At 33.4% G+C, this 14,675-nt stretch overlaps 3 protein-coding genes and 1 pseudogene across 3 annotated transcripts; 1 reads left to right on the top strand and 3 right to left on the bottom strand.

The window, feature by feature from the left end:
* Positions 1-3,691: 3,691 nt before the first annotated feature.
* On the bottom strand, positions 3,692-4,401 carry LOC142529424 (uncharacterized). The gene is made up of 2 exons (XM_075634964.1): positions 4,142-4,401; positions 3,692-4,001 (listed from the first exon to the last, which is right to left on the bottom strand). Exons 1-2 carry the CDS (start codon positions 4,234-4,236, stop codon positions 3,761-3,763), a joined length of 336 nt encoding a protein of 111 aa, XP_075491079.1. The 5' UTR covers positions 4,237-4,401; the 3' UTR covers positions 3,692-3,760.
* A 1,492-nt stretch (positions 4,402-5,893) lies between these two features.
* LOC142528769 (uncharacterized) lies at positions 5,894-9,008 on the bottom strand. Its single transcript, XM_075633927.1, has 3 exons — positions 8,193-9,008; positions 7,577-7,663; positions 5,894-7,484 (listed from the first exon to the last, which is right to left on the bottom strand). The coding sequence occupies exons 1-3, from the start codon at positions 8,598-8,600 to the stop codon at positions 5,961-5,963; spliced, it is 2,019 nt and encodes a 672-aa protein (XP_075490042.1). The 5' UTR covers positions 8,601-9,008; the 3' UTR covers positions 5,894-5,960.
* A 747-nt stretch (positions 9,009-9,755) lies between these two features.
* LOC142529774 (subtilisin-like protease SBT1.2) lies at positions 9,756-12,209 on the top strand (annotated as a pseudogene).
* Positions 12,210-12,359: 150 nt separating this feature from the next.
* Positions 12,360-13,951, bottom strand: LOC142529775 (photosystem II reaction center PSB28 protein, chloroplastic-like). The gene is made up of 2 exons (XM_075635407.1): positions 13,734-13,951; positions 12,360-12,982 (listed from the first exon to the last, which is right to left on the bottom strand). The coding sequence occupies exons 1-2, from the start codon at positions 13,807-13,809 to the stop codon at positions 12,513-12,515; spliced, it is 546 nt and encodes a 181-aa protein (XP_075491522.1). The 5' UTR covers positions 13,810-13,951; the 3' UTR covers positions 12,360-12,512.
* Positions 13,952-14,675: the final 724 nt, after the last annotated feature.

Genomic DNA, 14,675 nt, shown 5'->3' with positions numbered 1-14,675 from the left:
TGACCAGTCAGAGAAACATTTAAAACATTTCCACTGATTAGTTTGATCGAATAGGACATATATTCATTGACCAATTATAACAAAGATTCGTAATATCATCTTACAAGAAACCTATTCACCAATTATTCCCCTGCGGTCGATCGACTCTTAAGTTAAGTTCCCAAACAAAGGCACACTTGCCCCATATCCAAATAGCCAATGCAATTAAAGGGAAAAAAAATTCCAATTAATCGATTGGGATAATCCAATCATTTCTTACGTATTTTTTTAAAATCCTATTTTAGGAGATGAGAGGACTCGAACTTGAACCTGAGTCATTACAAAAGAGAAATAAGATGAAACTATTAGAGCGAGAGCTTTATCTCCATTTCTTATGTATTTGAACATAAAATTAATTAAAAACAAAATTTGACAAGCATAAATAGATCAACTTATATGAAGAATTACATAATTTCCCAAGTCAATCAATATCAATCCACAAGTAAAAGTGCTGATATACAATTTCATGAAAGAAAAAATCCTCTGAATTTCTCCGTATGTAATCCAATCAATCCATCAACTAAAAAATTAAACTTTACAAACTTGCTTAACTAGTTATAATAAGCATACATATAGTTTCCAAACCATCCATTAATCTATATATCTATATATATACCTATAAAAGTGTGGATCGTAGAAAAGTTTTTTCCATTGTGAACGGACATTATTACCCTTCACATGTTTACTTATTTTCAATATTAGGTAACATATGTGGTAATTTCACATTTAGTCCATTAATTAATAATTAATACTAATTAACCATATTTTATGGTTATTATTTTGTGCTTTTGACTTTCTTCTCCATGTTTTTAAATGTTTGAGCTAATTTTAAATAAACATACTATTAAATTTACTTAATATTAATATCGATTATTTTTTTCATTTTAATAATTTTCGTTCTAAATTTAATATTGATAAATGAAAAAACAAAAAAAAAATTAAAATAATCATTATTATTTTTAAACTAAATAAAACGAATTGAATTGAAAATAAAGTTATATTTAATCAAAATTTTAAATTTATTTTGTCAAACTATTATTTCTAAATGCATGAACAAATATAATATTTTATAAAACTAAATTTAATTGTGAATTTAAATAATATTAATCAAAAAAGTTAATAAATTTGAATCAGAAGTACATATAAAAGTGTGGACGAAGAATCGTTCATCCACATACATTGGATGATGTGATACTAGAAAAATATGTTGTACAGTTGCTAAAATGAGAAAAAAATATGTAGAATATCAATCAATTCTTTCATTAGTTTTTTTTTTATTGTTTTTAATTAACAAAAAAAAAAGAGGAAAAATTTGAAAAAGTTAGGTACAATATAAATCCAATGTATTGATAACCTTTTAATAATAATCAATTGAATTGGAAAATATTATTATACTTAAGTAATTATATTTTATTATAATTCAAATTTAGTAACTTTTTGATGTCCAATATATATAGAATTCATCAGTAATGTACATGATTTTATTTTTCAAACGATAATAAAAAAGAAAACCTTAAAATATAAATATATAGTGAAAACGAATTCAAATTTTCTGTTAATAGCTTCTTTTCCAATTGTGAAAGGACATAATTATCATTTACATGCTTACTTATTTTCATTATTAAGTAACATATGTGGTAGTTTCACATTTAGTCTATTAATTAATAATTAATACTAATTAACCACATTTTATGGTTATGATTTTGTGATTTTGACTTTCTTCCCTTATCTTTCTTTCATTATAATAATATTTAATTAAGTCATATTTCATTTAAAAAATTTATTTCATTATATATATACATATAAATGTGTGGATGATAGAAAATTTTTCTAATTGTTGTAAATAAAGTTGAGTTATATTCATATTTTACTTTATATATAGCAAATAAGTCATCTCCATATTTTTAAATGTTTGAGCTATTTTTTTAAAAAACATACTATTAAATTTACTTAATATTAATATCAATTATTTTTTTCATTTTAATAACTTTCTTGGATTTTCATTTAAATTCTAAATTAAATTAATTATGTTATTTATTGTTCTATTTCACTATCATTTGAATTCATTCAATGAATTATTAAAAATAAATTTTAATATAATTAGATTTAAAAAAAACTTCAAAAAATTATATATATGAAGGACTCATGATAAAATATCTGAGTGCTTTGAAAGAAGAGTCATTCAAATAAATTCTAAATTAAATATTGACAAATGAAAAAATAAAAAATTAAAATAATCATTATTATTTTTAAATTAAATAAAACAATTTGAATTGAAAATAAAATTATATTTAATCAAAATTTTAAATTTATTTTGTCAAACTATTAATTTCTAAATGCATGAACAAATATAATATATTGTAAATCTAAATTTAATTGTGAATTTGAATAATATTAATAAAAAAATTTAATAAATTTGAATAAGAAGTACTTATAAAAGTGTGAACAAATGAATCGTTCATCTACATACATCGGATGATATGATACTAGAAAAATATTGTTGTACAATTACTAAAATGAGAAAAAAATATGTAGAAAATCAATCAATTTTTTCATTAGTTTTTTTCCACTAATTTTGATAATAAATAAAATTAATTGAATGATTAATTGTTTTAATTACTCTCGTAGATTCTATTTTATTTAAGTCTCCTCATATTTATATATTATCAAATAGTACTCAATCATAACAATAATGCCATAAAATTTTATTTGTATTTGTAGAGTATTTACATACAAGTATATAATGACAATTATATTGACAAAAAGGTAAGCACACGTTAAATAAAAAAACTCAATAAACACTTAATTTGAAAAAAAAATAAAAATTGAGCTTATTCACAAATGTTATCACAATTGATACTTTTTCAACTTATTTTTCTAAAAAAAAAAAAAATCAATGACGGCATCTATTATATGTATAAAAAAGTAGAGTCAAGTGGTACATAGATAAAATTATTATGAAATTGTTTTAAAAAATGACACAAATGAGTAAAAAAAAGAGTAAGAGCAAGATATTCCTACAAATAATTATTAGTATAATGTTAACATAAATAAATTAGAAGTTATGTTGATGTAGAGTAAGTCTCTTGTGAGAAGGTCTTGCGAATTTTTATATGTGAGACGAGTCGACCTTACCTATATTCACAATAAAAAGTAATATTCTTATAATAAAACTTAAAATAAAAAATTATTGTCACATGTTCTTAATTATTCTAAATTATAAGTAAGTATTATTTTAGATTTTCAAGATGTAATTTTTACATTTTAGAAACATATTTATCAATTAATTGATGTACTGAGTAGATAAATATCAACATCATATACTAAAATATTTTCTTCCACTCTTATATTGTTTAATTAATTAAAATATATTCATATAATTCTATTTACACTCTTATATTGCTTAATCAATTCAAATCATTTCACATAATTGTATTTGTATTGTTATTTTAGTTTAATTTAGTACTTAATCTGATAGATCATTATTCCAAATTCTTATAATTTATTTTGATCTATCTTTTCCGAACGAAATGTTGTTTGATCGATTTGATCACGTTATACAAAATTAAAAATATTTTTACTATTAATTTATTTTTCAGTTATTCAGAATACGATTCTGCATAAAAGACATCATTTAGAGAGAGAGAAAAAATACTGTTACATGCATTAATTAGGGTCACAAGAATGAATAATACATAATAATTTATTATTATTTTTGTTTTTACGAGGAAGAAGATGGAGGAGAAGATGCATCAAAAGTGTAGTGTTTATCAACAGCAACAGATACATCCCAAGTGCAACTCAAACCCTTTGGTATAATCACAAGATCCCCCGCTCCGAATTCCACGGTCTCTTGATCTGTGCTTGGATTCTTGGGGTAAACTTTCACTCTTCCACGCACTAAATAGCATGTCTCCTGCGCATCAAATTTCAGCTGGTATTTCCCCGGAGAGCAACCCCATCTACATGTTAACAATATCTAATTAATTCATATAAAAATCTTAAAAAAAATAAGGCAGCAACAATACACATAATTTAATCATGATTTGAGTAACACCCAAAAGCCAAGTGAATGAGATCGAGAATAGAAGGGGTTAATTACTTAGGCCAAGATTTGATGCTGAGTTCAGAAAGTTGAGACTCCGAAGGGTTTCTTTGGACAATAATTTCCAGAGAATTTGAGGTGTCTGCTGCCATATATTATATATGTGTGTGTTTTGAATGGTCTTTTTTTTGTGTGTGCGTGGATTTGGAAGTTTGGAATATCAAGAATATGGCCTGGGGTTTGAAAGAGATGAGATCAGTTGTAGGTTTAGGTAGAAAACTTAGGGAGAGAGCATAAATATGGTGGAGTTCACAATTAGTATGTAATTATATTATGTTATGCCAACAATTAAATTAAATTAAATTATATAATGAATTCTACGTATTATTTTTATGCTTTGCTCTCTACAAATATCCTTTGACCCTTCAGTTCCAGTCCACCTAAGCATATTTTTGCCATTTTTAGATAGATATTTTTTTTTTCTCCATGTTTATCCGATCCACTGTTTATTTATTTATTTATTTTTATCTAACTTTGAATTAAAGGACGATTATACGTCTTTGCCTCTACTCTCCCTATATGTACACAAATAATAACAAGTTCGATGATACGGTGGTTTTAAAATTTAAACGAAAATTTGAAAAAGAGATGCGATGGATGAGAAGTAGAATAAGGCAAAAACTTGTGCGAGACGGTTTCACGGATCGTATTTTGTGAGATAGATCTCTTATTTAGGTCATCCATGAAAAATATTACTTATGCTAAAAGTATTACTTTTTATTGTAAATATCGGTAGGATTGACCCGTCTCACAGATAAAGATTCATGAGACCGTCTCACAAGAGATCTACTCATAGAATAAAGATGGAGATGATTTGATTGTGAATATGTTTTTTTATTTTTATTTTATGAAAATATACTTTTAAATTTTCTTTGTGACTTATCACAAAAAAAATTTATTTTAATAATAATATGTATAAATATAATATCGCCTTCCCCAAGTAAAATTTACGTCTTGTTGGACCATAAGGTATACCGTTTTCAAGAAGCTGCGAATTGCCTTTCAGCATTAATTTTTTCCTCCTTTTTTCGCAGATTAAATAATATTAATACTAAAATAATTAAAATAATATAAAATTTGTTATAAATATGGCCATGCAACAGCAATATACATTGGATTTGTACACCAGCAGCAGCTTCTTTTCACCGAAAAATCACGGAATTCGATGTGTGTTAAAAGAGGCATAATGAAGATTTTCGGGCTAGAAAAATGCCTGTTTGCTTGATAAACCCATGAATCATGTGTTACGAGACAAATGGGTGGAAATTATAGATGCATTTCCATTTATCATCCACAAAACGTACAAGAAAGACAGCGGCAAATTTTGTTTCGAATTCATTTCAAATCTTGGTGGAATACCATTCGCGATTGTTAGACGATTGATCGTTCCAAATCAAACGTAACTAAGACATTGCCATCACATTCTGAGTTCAGTACCACGTTCGCCGTCGAATAAAGATTGTAAGAATATCAATGCGGAATCTTCATTCTTCAATACATTGTTAGATTCTTATCACCTTCCTTTCATATATATATATATATACACATTTTAAAAGCAAAAATTGGTGTGAGACGATCTCACGGATCGTATTTTGTGAAACAGATCTCTTATTTGGGTCATCCATGAAAAAGTTACTTTTTATGCTAAGAGTACTACTTTTTATTGTGAATATCGATAAGGTTGACCCGTCTCACAGAGAAAGATTCGCGAGACCGTCACATAAGAGACCTACTCAATATTAAATTACATGAGGGAATAGGGACAGTAAGTTGAAATTAGCTAACAAGCTCTGCAATTCACATTATTCAGACAAATTTAGAAATCAAAACGAGTGCCTGCATCCATGGAAGCAGGTTCCGGTGAGAATACACTAAGACCAGGAGACATAGGATTCACTTCCAAGTCACCTGGAAAAGACGGGTGCTCCTTTATCCAATGGTCAAAACCAAAGTTCAATGAGTCGGGATCTTGGCTTACAGGAAAACGGCTGTCGATGTCTGCTCCATGGAGCAGACCACCTGCTGGCGGAACACTTTCGGGATAGAAACTGTCGGTTGGCACTATACGACAATCATTTTCAGTCATACTTTGTCGCTGAAAGTTATCAGCTGATGTTGCACTTTGTAGTTGGGAAATCTCCGAAGAAATCTGTACATTGTTATGACCGAGAGAAATGTCCCAGTTAACACCAAAGTCTGCATGATTAGTATTTACAACACTTTGAGATTGACTGCTTTGATGTAAAGTATTTTGGGGATTAATACGTAAGGAATCATGCTCGCCGAATACTTGAAATTGAGAGGACTGATTTAGAGGGGAGGGTATCACTGGTGTCAAATGCATCTGTTTTCCATATTCATTGCTTGAATCTAGCTGCTTAGATAGAAGTCTCTGAGAAGTTACGGGAAAGTTGGGCCGTTGAAAAATTTTGTCGGGCAGGGGGGGAACCGTATCCTCGAGGACTTCCATATTTGGCTGAGATAATACCTGAGAATGAAAAGGTACTCCATTTTCAAAATTGTCACCCAAATATGATTGAGAAAGCATGTCAGGCTGGCTGTGCATTGGACCTCCAACCACATAGCTTGAGTTTGGCTGGGAGTGTATTTGAGGGTGTGAATGAATGTAGTCTGTCGGCCCAATATTTATGCTTTGCGGAACAGGAAAATTTGACCGGGGAAGCACTTGATTAGCAGCACAGTGCACAGTATTTTGTTCATGATTCAAACTGTTGAGGTTATTCAATCCATGACACCTCTTTAGAGGAGAGCCACTTGATACTTGGGAACTGTAATACCTTCTGTTGTAACCATGTCTTCCGTTTATTAGAGCCTCGACGAATCCAAGCCCCTTGAATGCTGGACGGTGAACGAACGGAGGTCCTCTATTCACTGGATTGCTGTTGTTACCCATTGAGGTAATATCACTACGCCATATGGCGTGCAACTGTTGGGGGGAGTATTGTGGATGAGTTTTATATCTGGGAATTGCACGTCCAGCTAGGTGGCTTCTGTTTTGATTAATGGCAATCGGCACATTAACAGTAGATGACTTAGAACATGGACGGCACGGGACTTGGCTAAAAGCCTGATTCTGCAGCAAAGAGTTGGGGAATGGTGGAAGGAGTGCTGGAACTTGAGTTGTTTGGCGATGTTCTGTTGAGAAAAAAGTATCAATAGTACCAGGAAGAGCAGGTACAGGCTGATTACCCTTTTTGGCCCTTTTCCTCTCAGTTTTCCAGTAATCCTCTTTATCGCTAGCATGGCAATGGTCGGAACTTGAAATGCCAGTGCCCCAATGAGCACATGGAGCAAGTGAATCACAAACATAACAGTGACACTGAAATTAAGGGAAGTAGAACTCAAGATGACGGTTGTTTACTCTGTGGACGAAACATCAAAGAGTGTCAGACATCGAGTACAAAATATTACCTGGCTGCAGTGGACGTCGTGGGGAGTAAAAGCGAAGGCAAAATTAGCGCAAAGATGCCGAGCGTGAGGAAAGTCTCTGCATGCAACCTATATTGCAAAGGGAAAGTAACAACTTGTTTTCAGTGTCACCACAAAACAAGTAAAAGGGAAATCATCCATTTTGGCAAGAAATTAATAGGCTATCATGCCCAACTACAAAGTAAAGCCAATACAAAAGGAGACTAAAACAAAGAAGAAGAAGAAGAAGTCTGGAATACTTGATCCAGAAACCACTATTTTCAGCATAGAGCGAATATATATTCTAGTCTCATCATTTTGAAAATGAAGCTCAGACGTGAATCTGCAACCAGAGCAAAATTTCCAAACGAACAAACTTTGAGTCAAATTCAGATACAATATAAGAAGGAAACACATACGCAAAGGAAGATTCCTACAAGCTTCTCATTCTTTGTCTCAATCTCTTGCCATGTACTATCGCCCTCTATTCTATCAAGTACACAGAAGTAAACATCTAAAAAAGATCTAACAAAGATTAAAAACTTGAATATGTAAAACAATGAAACAAGCAAACTGCGGCATTCAACCAAATCATAATTTGCAAAGAGGAATTCATTACCTCACCCTTCTCACCAACAATTTCCAAATCATCAGAATCGTCATCAACACCACCAAGGTTATTATATACTCCATTCTTAACAACTCTGGCTTGATCGGGTTCACGATCCAAAATTACACAATCATCGTCATCTCCACCCCCTCCACTACAAACAATTTCGCAGGCTGGCTTCGAAGATTGTAATCTTGGCTTTTTAGGGTTTGGAATCACCTCACTGACCCATAAAACCTCATCAGAATCATCATCCTTATCTCCATCCACCTCACCTAATAGCTTTGACAACCAATCGTGGTCTTCCCTGTCGCCAAATCCGTCTCCATCACCAGTAAAATCTCGTTCTCTGACGTCTACGAAACCTGACTCCTCGTCGGAGCTTATCTCCAGTATCAGTGGGCAGGAATTATCCATAAAAAAGTCGAAAACTTTATGGATTTTCTAGCAAAATCGCGCAGATTACATACGAAAATTGAAATCATACAAAGTCAAAACGATATGTCTCCGACCAAAAAAAAAGAGGGAAGACCAATGGACAATTAATACAACAAAAAACAAAAATTAATGTGTACAATTCGGATACATTATGCCGAAAATTGTAATTAAAAAAAAGAAGAAGAAGGAAAGCAGATGAAAATTGAGTACAATTAGGGCTAAGAATAAAACCCTAATGCATGAATTGACTTGAGGCGTTGATTTTGATCGACTTTGTACAGCAGCTCAGTGCGGGCAAAGAAGACAATATTTGATGTACGGTTAATCGAGGAGACCTTTCTCCGATATCATATTCTATTTCATTTTGTTCATGATTTCCTCAAATTTTTAATGAATTTCTGAATCGAAATTATTGTAAGTTCAAACCGAATTTAAACGTACTCAAATATATTTTTTAATAATTTATAAGGTTTACATGAAATATATTATATTAAGATACTTGAAATCGCAAAAAAATCGCTACATTTCGTAATTTCTTAGATGATGTTCAAGATCGCTCAGTTTGATTATTGTTCTACCTTATAATGTTAAGAACTTCCGTAGTAGAGTCTACAAATCACGATAAGTCTAACTAAATTTATTTTTGGAAGTGTAGCAATCCACAGTAGAAACTCTAGTAACTGAATCCATTTGCATCAAGGCTATTGAATTCTATGATGATTTAAATAATGTCAAATGCAATGCTTCTAAACATAGATATCTGGTCTTGTGTGATTCACTATATTTGTTATCAATTTTGTTTAGATAACGACCACATATTTAGAAAGACAAGTAGTTTTACCTTATATCTGGAAACATGATTAAATTTAGTACTCCAATTTGGATTTTATATGTATATCATGCTATATCGATAATATCTAAACTCTACAAAAAATTGTCAAATTGATGTAACTTTCATTCCGAATTAAGATTGTGAAGCAATATTAGCTTAAAGATAAAGATTAGCAAACAAGTGAGAGAATCGGAGAGATTTCTTGAACAATTTTTTTCGACTACTATACAAGAAATGTTTTTGTATAATAAGAAATCAATTTAGTTGTATAAAAAATATACTATCCCACCAACAAATTTTGAAGTAATTTCACTTATTTGACAATAATCTCTCTCAAATATTTGTTTATTATAAGAGATTACATAATTATAGTCACAAGTCGCACGAGCCATGCAAACCAAAGGCTCCTTCTTCTTCGCTGTCTTTTTCAGCCGTACCAATGGAAACTCGTACTCTTGTATTTCACGAGCTTATTCATTTTCTGTCTCAGGCATAACCCCATTTCGGGAGCTTACAAATACCCCGTGTTATGTCCCAAGAAACATGCACCAGTTCTGTCTCAGTTTCACACGTTTTACTTTTCTTGCAAAATGAAAGCCAAGTTTCAGCACATTTTGTTGACCTTTTTACTGGGCTTTCTTAGTACACATGCTCAGAATTTGCAAGCCTTCATTGTTCAGTTCCACCCTGATGGGCTTTCACGTTCTTCATTTACCTCTAGAGTCCACCGGCAACTTTCTTTATTGGAGAAATCAGTTTCCAATGAAGAAGATATATCCTCCAGGTTTATGTATTCTTATAGTTCTATCATTGAAGGATTTGCAGCTCAACTCTCTCCGTCAGAGGTTGAGATGTTGAAGAAATCGCAAGAAGTTTTAGCAGTGAGATCGGACAGGAGGCTAGAGATTCAGACGACTTGTTCCTACAAGTTCTTGGGGCTAAGTCCCACCAGCGAAGGTGGTGCTTGGTTGAAATGAAGACATGGGCTTTTGGGGGTGTTCTTGAATACCGGAATTTGGCCTGAAAGCTCGAGCTTTGATGATCGGGGAATGGATCCCAATTCCACAAAAATGGAAAGGGATTTGCCAAGAAGGGCAGGGCTATAGTACTTCAAACTGCAACAAGAAAATCATAGGTGCCCAGTACTTCAGCAAAGGTCACTGTGTAGCTTCGTGTATATCTTCCCCATATACTTTGGTGGAGTACGTGTCAGCTCGTGATTCCCATCACCATGAGACCCATACAGCTTCCACCGCTGGGGGAGCTCCAATTCCACTGGCTGACGTGCTCGGAAATGGAGCTGATGAGGCTCGAGGAATGGCCCTGGTGCCCACATTGGCGTGGATGTATTATCCCTTTCACTCGTTGGCTTTCCTGTTCCCCTGTACGAGGACACCATTGCCATCGGAAGTTTCCGAGCGATGCAGCATGGAATATCAGTCATATGTGGTGCAGGAAACAACGGTCCAATTCAAAACTCGGCGGCCAACGAGGCTCCATGGATAACCACGGTCGGCGTAAGCACACTTGACAGAATGTTTCCAGCAGTAGCTCGACTGGGCAATGGGAAATTCTTATTTGGAGAATCTATGTACCCTGGGATTGGATCTCCAGGTGCAGAAATAGAGCTCGGGCTTGTATATTTCAAGGGTGGTAATAAAGGAAGTGAATTTTGGTTGAAAGGGTCTCTCCCGGTAGCAAAAGTTAAAGGTAAGATGGTAGTTTGTGACAGGGGCATAAATCGGAGGGCGGAGAAAGGTCAGATAGTGAAAGAAGCTGGTGAAGCAGGAAAAATTCTTGCCAATACAGAAGTAAATTCGGACGAAGATTCTGTGGATGTTCATGTCCTGCCAGAAACTTTGATCAGTTCGGAAGAGTCGTATCAGCTAAAAAGTTACATAAACTCGACTAGGAGACCGAAAGCTCGAATCATCATCGGAGGAACCATAATTGGAAAATCTAGAGCACCTGCAGTAGCTCCGATCACATCAAGAGGACCAATTTCATCGATTCATCGATTCTCAAACCAGACATAATCGCTGCGGGGGTCAACATCATTGCTGCTTCGCGGTAAATATTGGCCATAGTGCCCTCCCAGGAGATCCGAGAAGAGTAAACTTCACAGTCATGTCAGGGACTTCCATGGTATGTCCCCATGTCAGTGGACTTGCAGCACTGATTCACTCAGCTCATCCAAAATTGACCCCAGCCACCATCAAATCAGCACTGATCACAACTGCTGATATAACTGATCATCAGAGGAAACCAATAATGGATGGAGACAAACCTGCAAGTCTCTTTGCAATTGGAGCAGGACATGTGAACCGGAAAGAGCATTTGATCCAGGATTGATATATGACATTCAGCCAAACGAGCATATTACTCATTTGTGCTCTCTCGGATACAGCAAATCAGACATTTTTAGCATCACTCACAAGAATGTGTGTTGACATGAAATTCTCCAGAAAAACAGGGTTTCAGCCTCAATTATCCCTCTTTTTCGGTAGTTGTCAGGCCAGGAGCAATAAGGAAAATGTTTAAAAGAAGATTAACTAATGTAGGGAGTGCTAATTCCATTTACTTGGTGGAAGTGAGGGCACCTGTATGGGTCAGTGTGAAAGTGAGACCACAATGTCTGATATTTAAACAAGTTAATCAAAATTTTGAGCTACAAGGTGTGGTTTATATCCAAGAAAAGAATGGCATTGGAGAGTACAAGGTTCAGTCAAGGGTATTTCGGAGTCCTATTGCAGTGACACGGGACAGCCGAAAATGAGTATAGTACTCGGTCTAATTAACTGAATTGGCTATAAATTTATGAAGAAATTAGGTATTAAGACAGATTTTATAGCTTATCCGGCTAATTATACATTCTAGAGTTGAAGGTTTTCTATCTAGTATCCGGATAGAGAATACATGGAATTTCATTCATGATGTACGATCGAATCCAATTAATCATCTCTCAAGTTAATACTTGGTGCATTTCACCTAATTACGTGAACACGAATTTCATCATAAAAAGGCATTAAAAATGCAGGGACAAAAAGATATACACTGCTTCACTTTTTTATGAAGGACAATCCGTTCTGGTTGGAATAACGCTCCATAAATCTCATGAACCTGTCCCACTCTCGTGGGGTTCGCATGATGTATTTAGCCTCTATCCCTGCAGGTTTCCCATTCACAAACTTGGCATTGACATCAACTGATTGGATCACTCCTTCATCGTCAAGCATGTAGAAACCGGTTATATCACCGACGACACTAGACGAGTCGAAAACAGAAGGTTCAGAGAATGTGAATATTGCCATCCCATTAGTTCCATCTCTTGACTTGGTTAGCCTCACATCTGGGATTGTCTGTTCGTCAGTCCCTTGAATGAATTGAATTGCTGGTTTCACCATCATTATGCTGAGTGTAGAGATGTTTTGCACCTGTTTTTGTTTTGCAAAGCACAATTGTGGTAGGTGCAAAGACAGTCCATTGAACGATGAGTTCAAACTCGAGTGAACACTTCCACACAATGAGACTAGCAAAAAATAAGATAGTTATCAGTTGTTGCATCATCTGAATAAAGAAGATTCAATGTTATAAGTAGATGATCAAACACCAATACCATTTAAAAAAAAAAATATCAATACCATTTTTCGGAATACCAAAGAAACTCAAGGTGGAAGTTTCATACAACTGAAACCATAGCATGAAATTGGTGATATTGTGCTTATTGTATTTACTTTGCTTGCAGAAAATTTGCAATCTTGATGAATTTAACCACACCCCTTCTCTGTATAGGGCATCACGCATCTAGAGTCACATTCAGGCTTAGAACTTCTTTTTAATATTTGGCTAAATATATACCGGTGTGTAGGAAATTTTTAATAATGCAAAGCAGAATTCTTATATACATCTTTAACTTGGCTACAGAACTGGTGCACCGATAACACAGAAGATTGCATAACAAGAGCAATCTTTCATCAAATATTTGGCAGAAATTGAGACATAACCTGCCGAACCCAGAAATTTAGTCGAATTTCCTAAAAATTTAAACATGAAGTTGTTACATCTGAGTTATCTTTCTTTTAAAGCTAGCTCAATTAAAACTCTTTACACCTACTTTTTCCCATTAACAATCCATGAAACTTTGGTCCAAACTCTTTGCATTTGAGACAGTACATTTCGTGCCATTCACGAATTACAGCCACCCATTCCCCGATTAAAAAAAAGAAGAAACTTTAAATTACATAACTAAAGAACAACGAATAAACTAAAGGGGTACATACCTGGAATTGAGCGAGATTGGTTGCTCAAACAGTTGGAGCTGGGAAAACAGAAAGCCATTGACTGCAGTGTCGCCATCCGAGATTCTAGAGAGAGGAAACAAAATGTCTTAGAGAGAGAAACATGCGCGAGTGATGATACGGATAACGTATTTCTTCGAGCGTGAACAGATGGTGTTGTGTAGCAACGACAGCCATTCACTTTAGCTTCACATTGATTGGACTATGAATCGACGCTTATTCTCTCGTGTAACGTTTGGATTTACGATATTTCGATTTTTTTTTAGAAAAAAATAATATTATAAACCAAATCAGAAAAGAGTAGGTTAATGAAATTAAAATATTTTTGTTATACATTTCTAAATAAAATATATATATACATATATATATATATATATATATATATATAAATAGGAAGCTAAATTTCGATTTCTTTTGTTTAAATATATAAAGAATGAAAACCTATTTAAAATTTATGGCTCTCAAATTACTGCTGAATCCAAATACAACATCATGTTTTTTTCAAAAAAAAAAAATAAAACCATCTATAATATCAAATACATGAGTCACAAGATAAAACAACACGAAATCAAGATGGCAGAGTACAATTAATAAGTCCAAATTTGATCATGATAGAAAAACTTTCGATAGTTAAGCGATTGATAACATAACTGTTTAACTCAAATACAACCTCATGTTTCTTTGTCTAAATTTCCTAAATTAGGGGTGGAGAACTAGAACTTAAGTCGTTTACAGGAAAATATGGATGAGACCAGTGGAGCTAAGGCTCGGTCTCAACCGGGGGCGGAGGTACAGCCTCCTGTACCCAGGCTTAATGTCCGGGTGTCCAAATTTTTTTAAATTTGAATAAATTTGGTATTAGCCCGGGTAGATTAATTTAAAATATTAAAAGATGTTAGAGTTTAGAATTATAGCCACATAACG

Source organism: Primulina tabacum, chromosome 16 (genome assembly GCF_025594145.1).
Source record: "Primulina tabacum isolate GXHZ01 chromosome 16, ASM2559414v2, whole genome shotgun sequence".
In the NCBI taxonomy this organism is placed as follows: Eukaryota; Viridiplantae; Streptophyta; class Magnoliopsida; order Lamiales; family Gesneriaceae; genus Primulina; species Primulina tabacum.
Note: the sequence above shows the minus strand (reverse complement) of the source record. Positions and strands in the feature narration are given on the sequence as shown.

Excerpts from the sequence above, each read along its gene's own strand:
- LOC142529424 (XM_075634964.1), bottom strand. The coding sequence starts at position 4,236 with ATGGCAGCAGACACCTCAAATTCTCTGGAAATTATTGTCCAAAGAAAC. Across the intron at positions 4,002-4,141 it reads AGCATCAAATCTTGGCCTAA|ATGGGGTTGCTCTCCGGGGA; the intron begins GTAATTAACCCC and ends GTTAACATGTAG.
- LOC142528769 (XM_075633927.1), bottom strand. The coding sequence starts at position 8,600 with ATGGATAATTCCTGCCCACTGATACTGGAGATAAGCTCCGACGAGGAG. Across the intron at positions 7,664-8,192 it reads TTGTTGGTGAGAAGGGTGAG|GTTGCATGCAGAGACTTTCC; the intron begins GTAATGAATTCC and ends TTTGCAATATAG. Across the intron at positions 7,485-7,576 it reads ACGACGTCCACTGCAGCCAG|TGTCACTGTTATGTTTGTGA; the intron begins GTAATATTTTGT and ends CCTTAATTTCAG.
- LOC142529775 (XM_075635407.1), bottom strand. The coding sequence starts at position 13,809 with ATGGCGACACTGCAGTCAATGGCTTTCTGTTTTCCCAGCTCCAACTGT. Across the intron at positions 12,983-13,733 it reads CCAATCTCGCTCAATTCCAG|TCTCATTGTGTGGAAGTGTT; the intron begins GTATGTACCCCT and ends ATTTTTTGCTAG.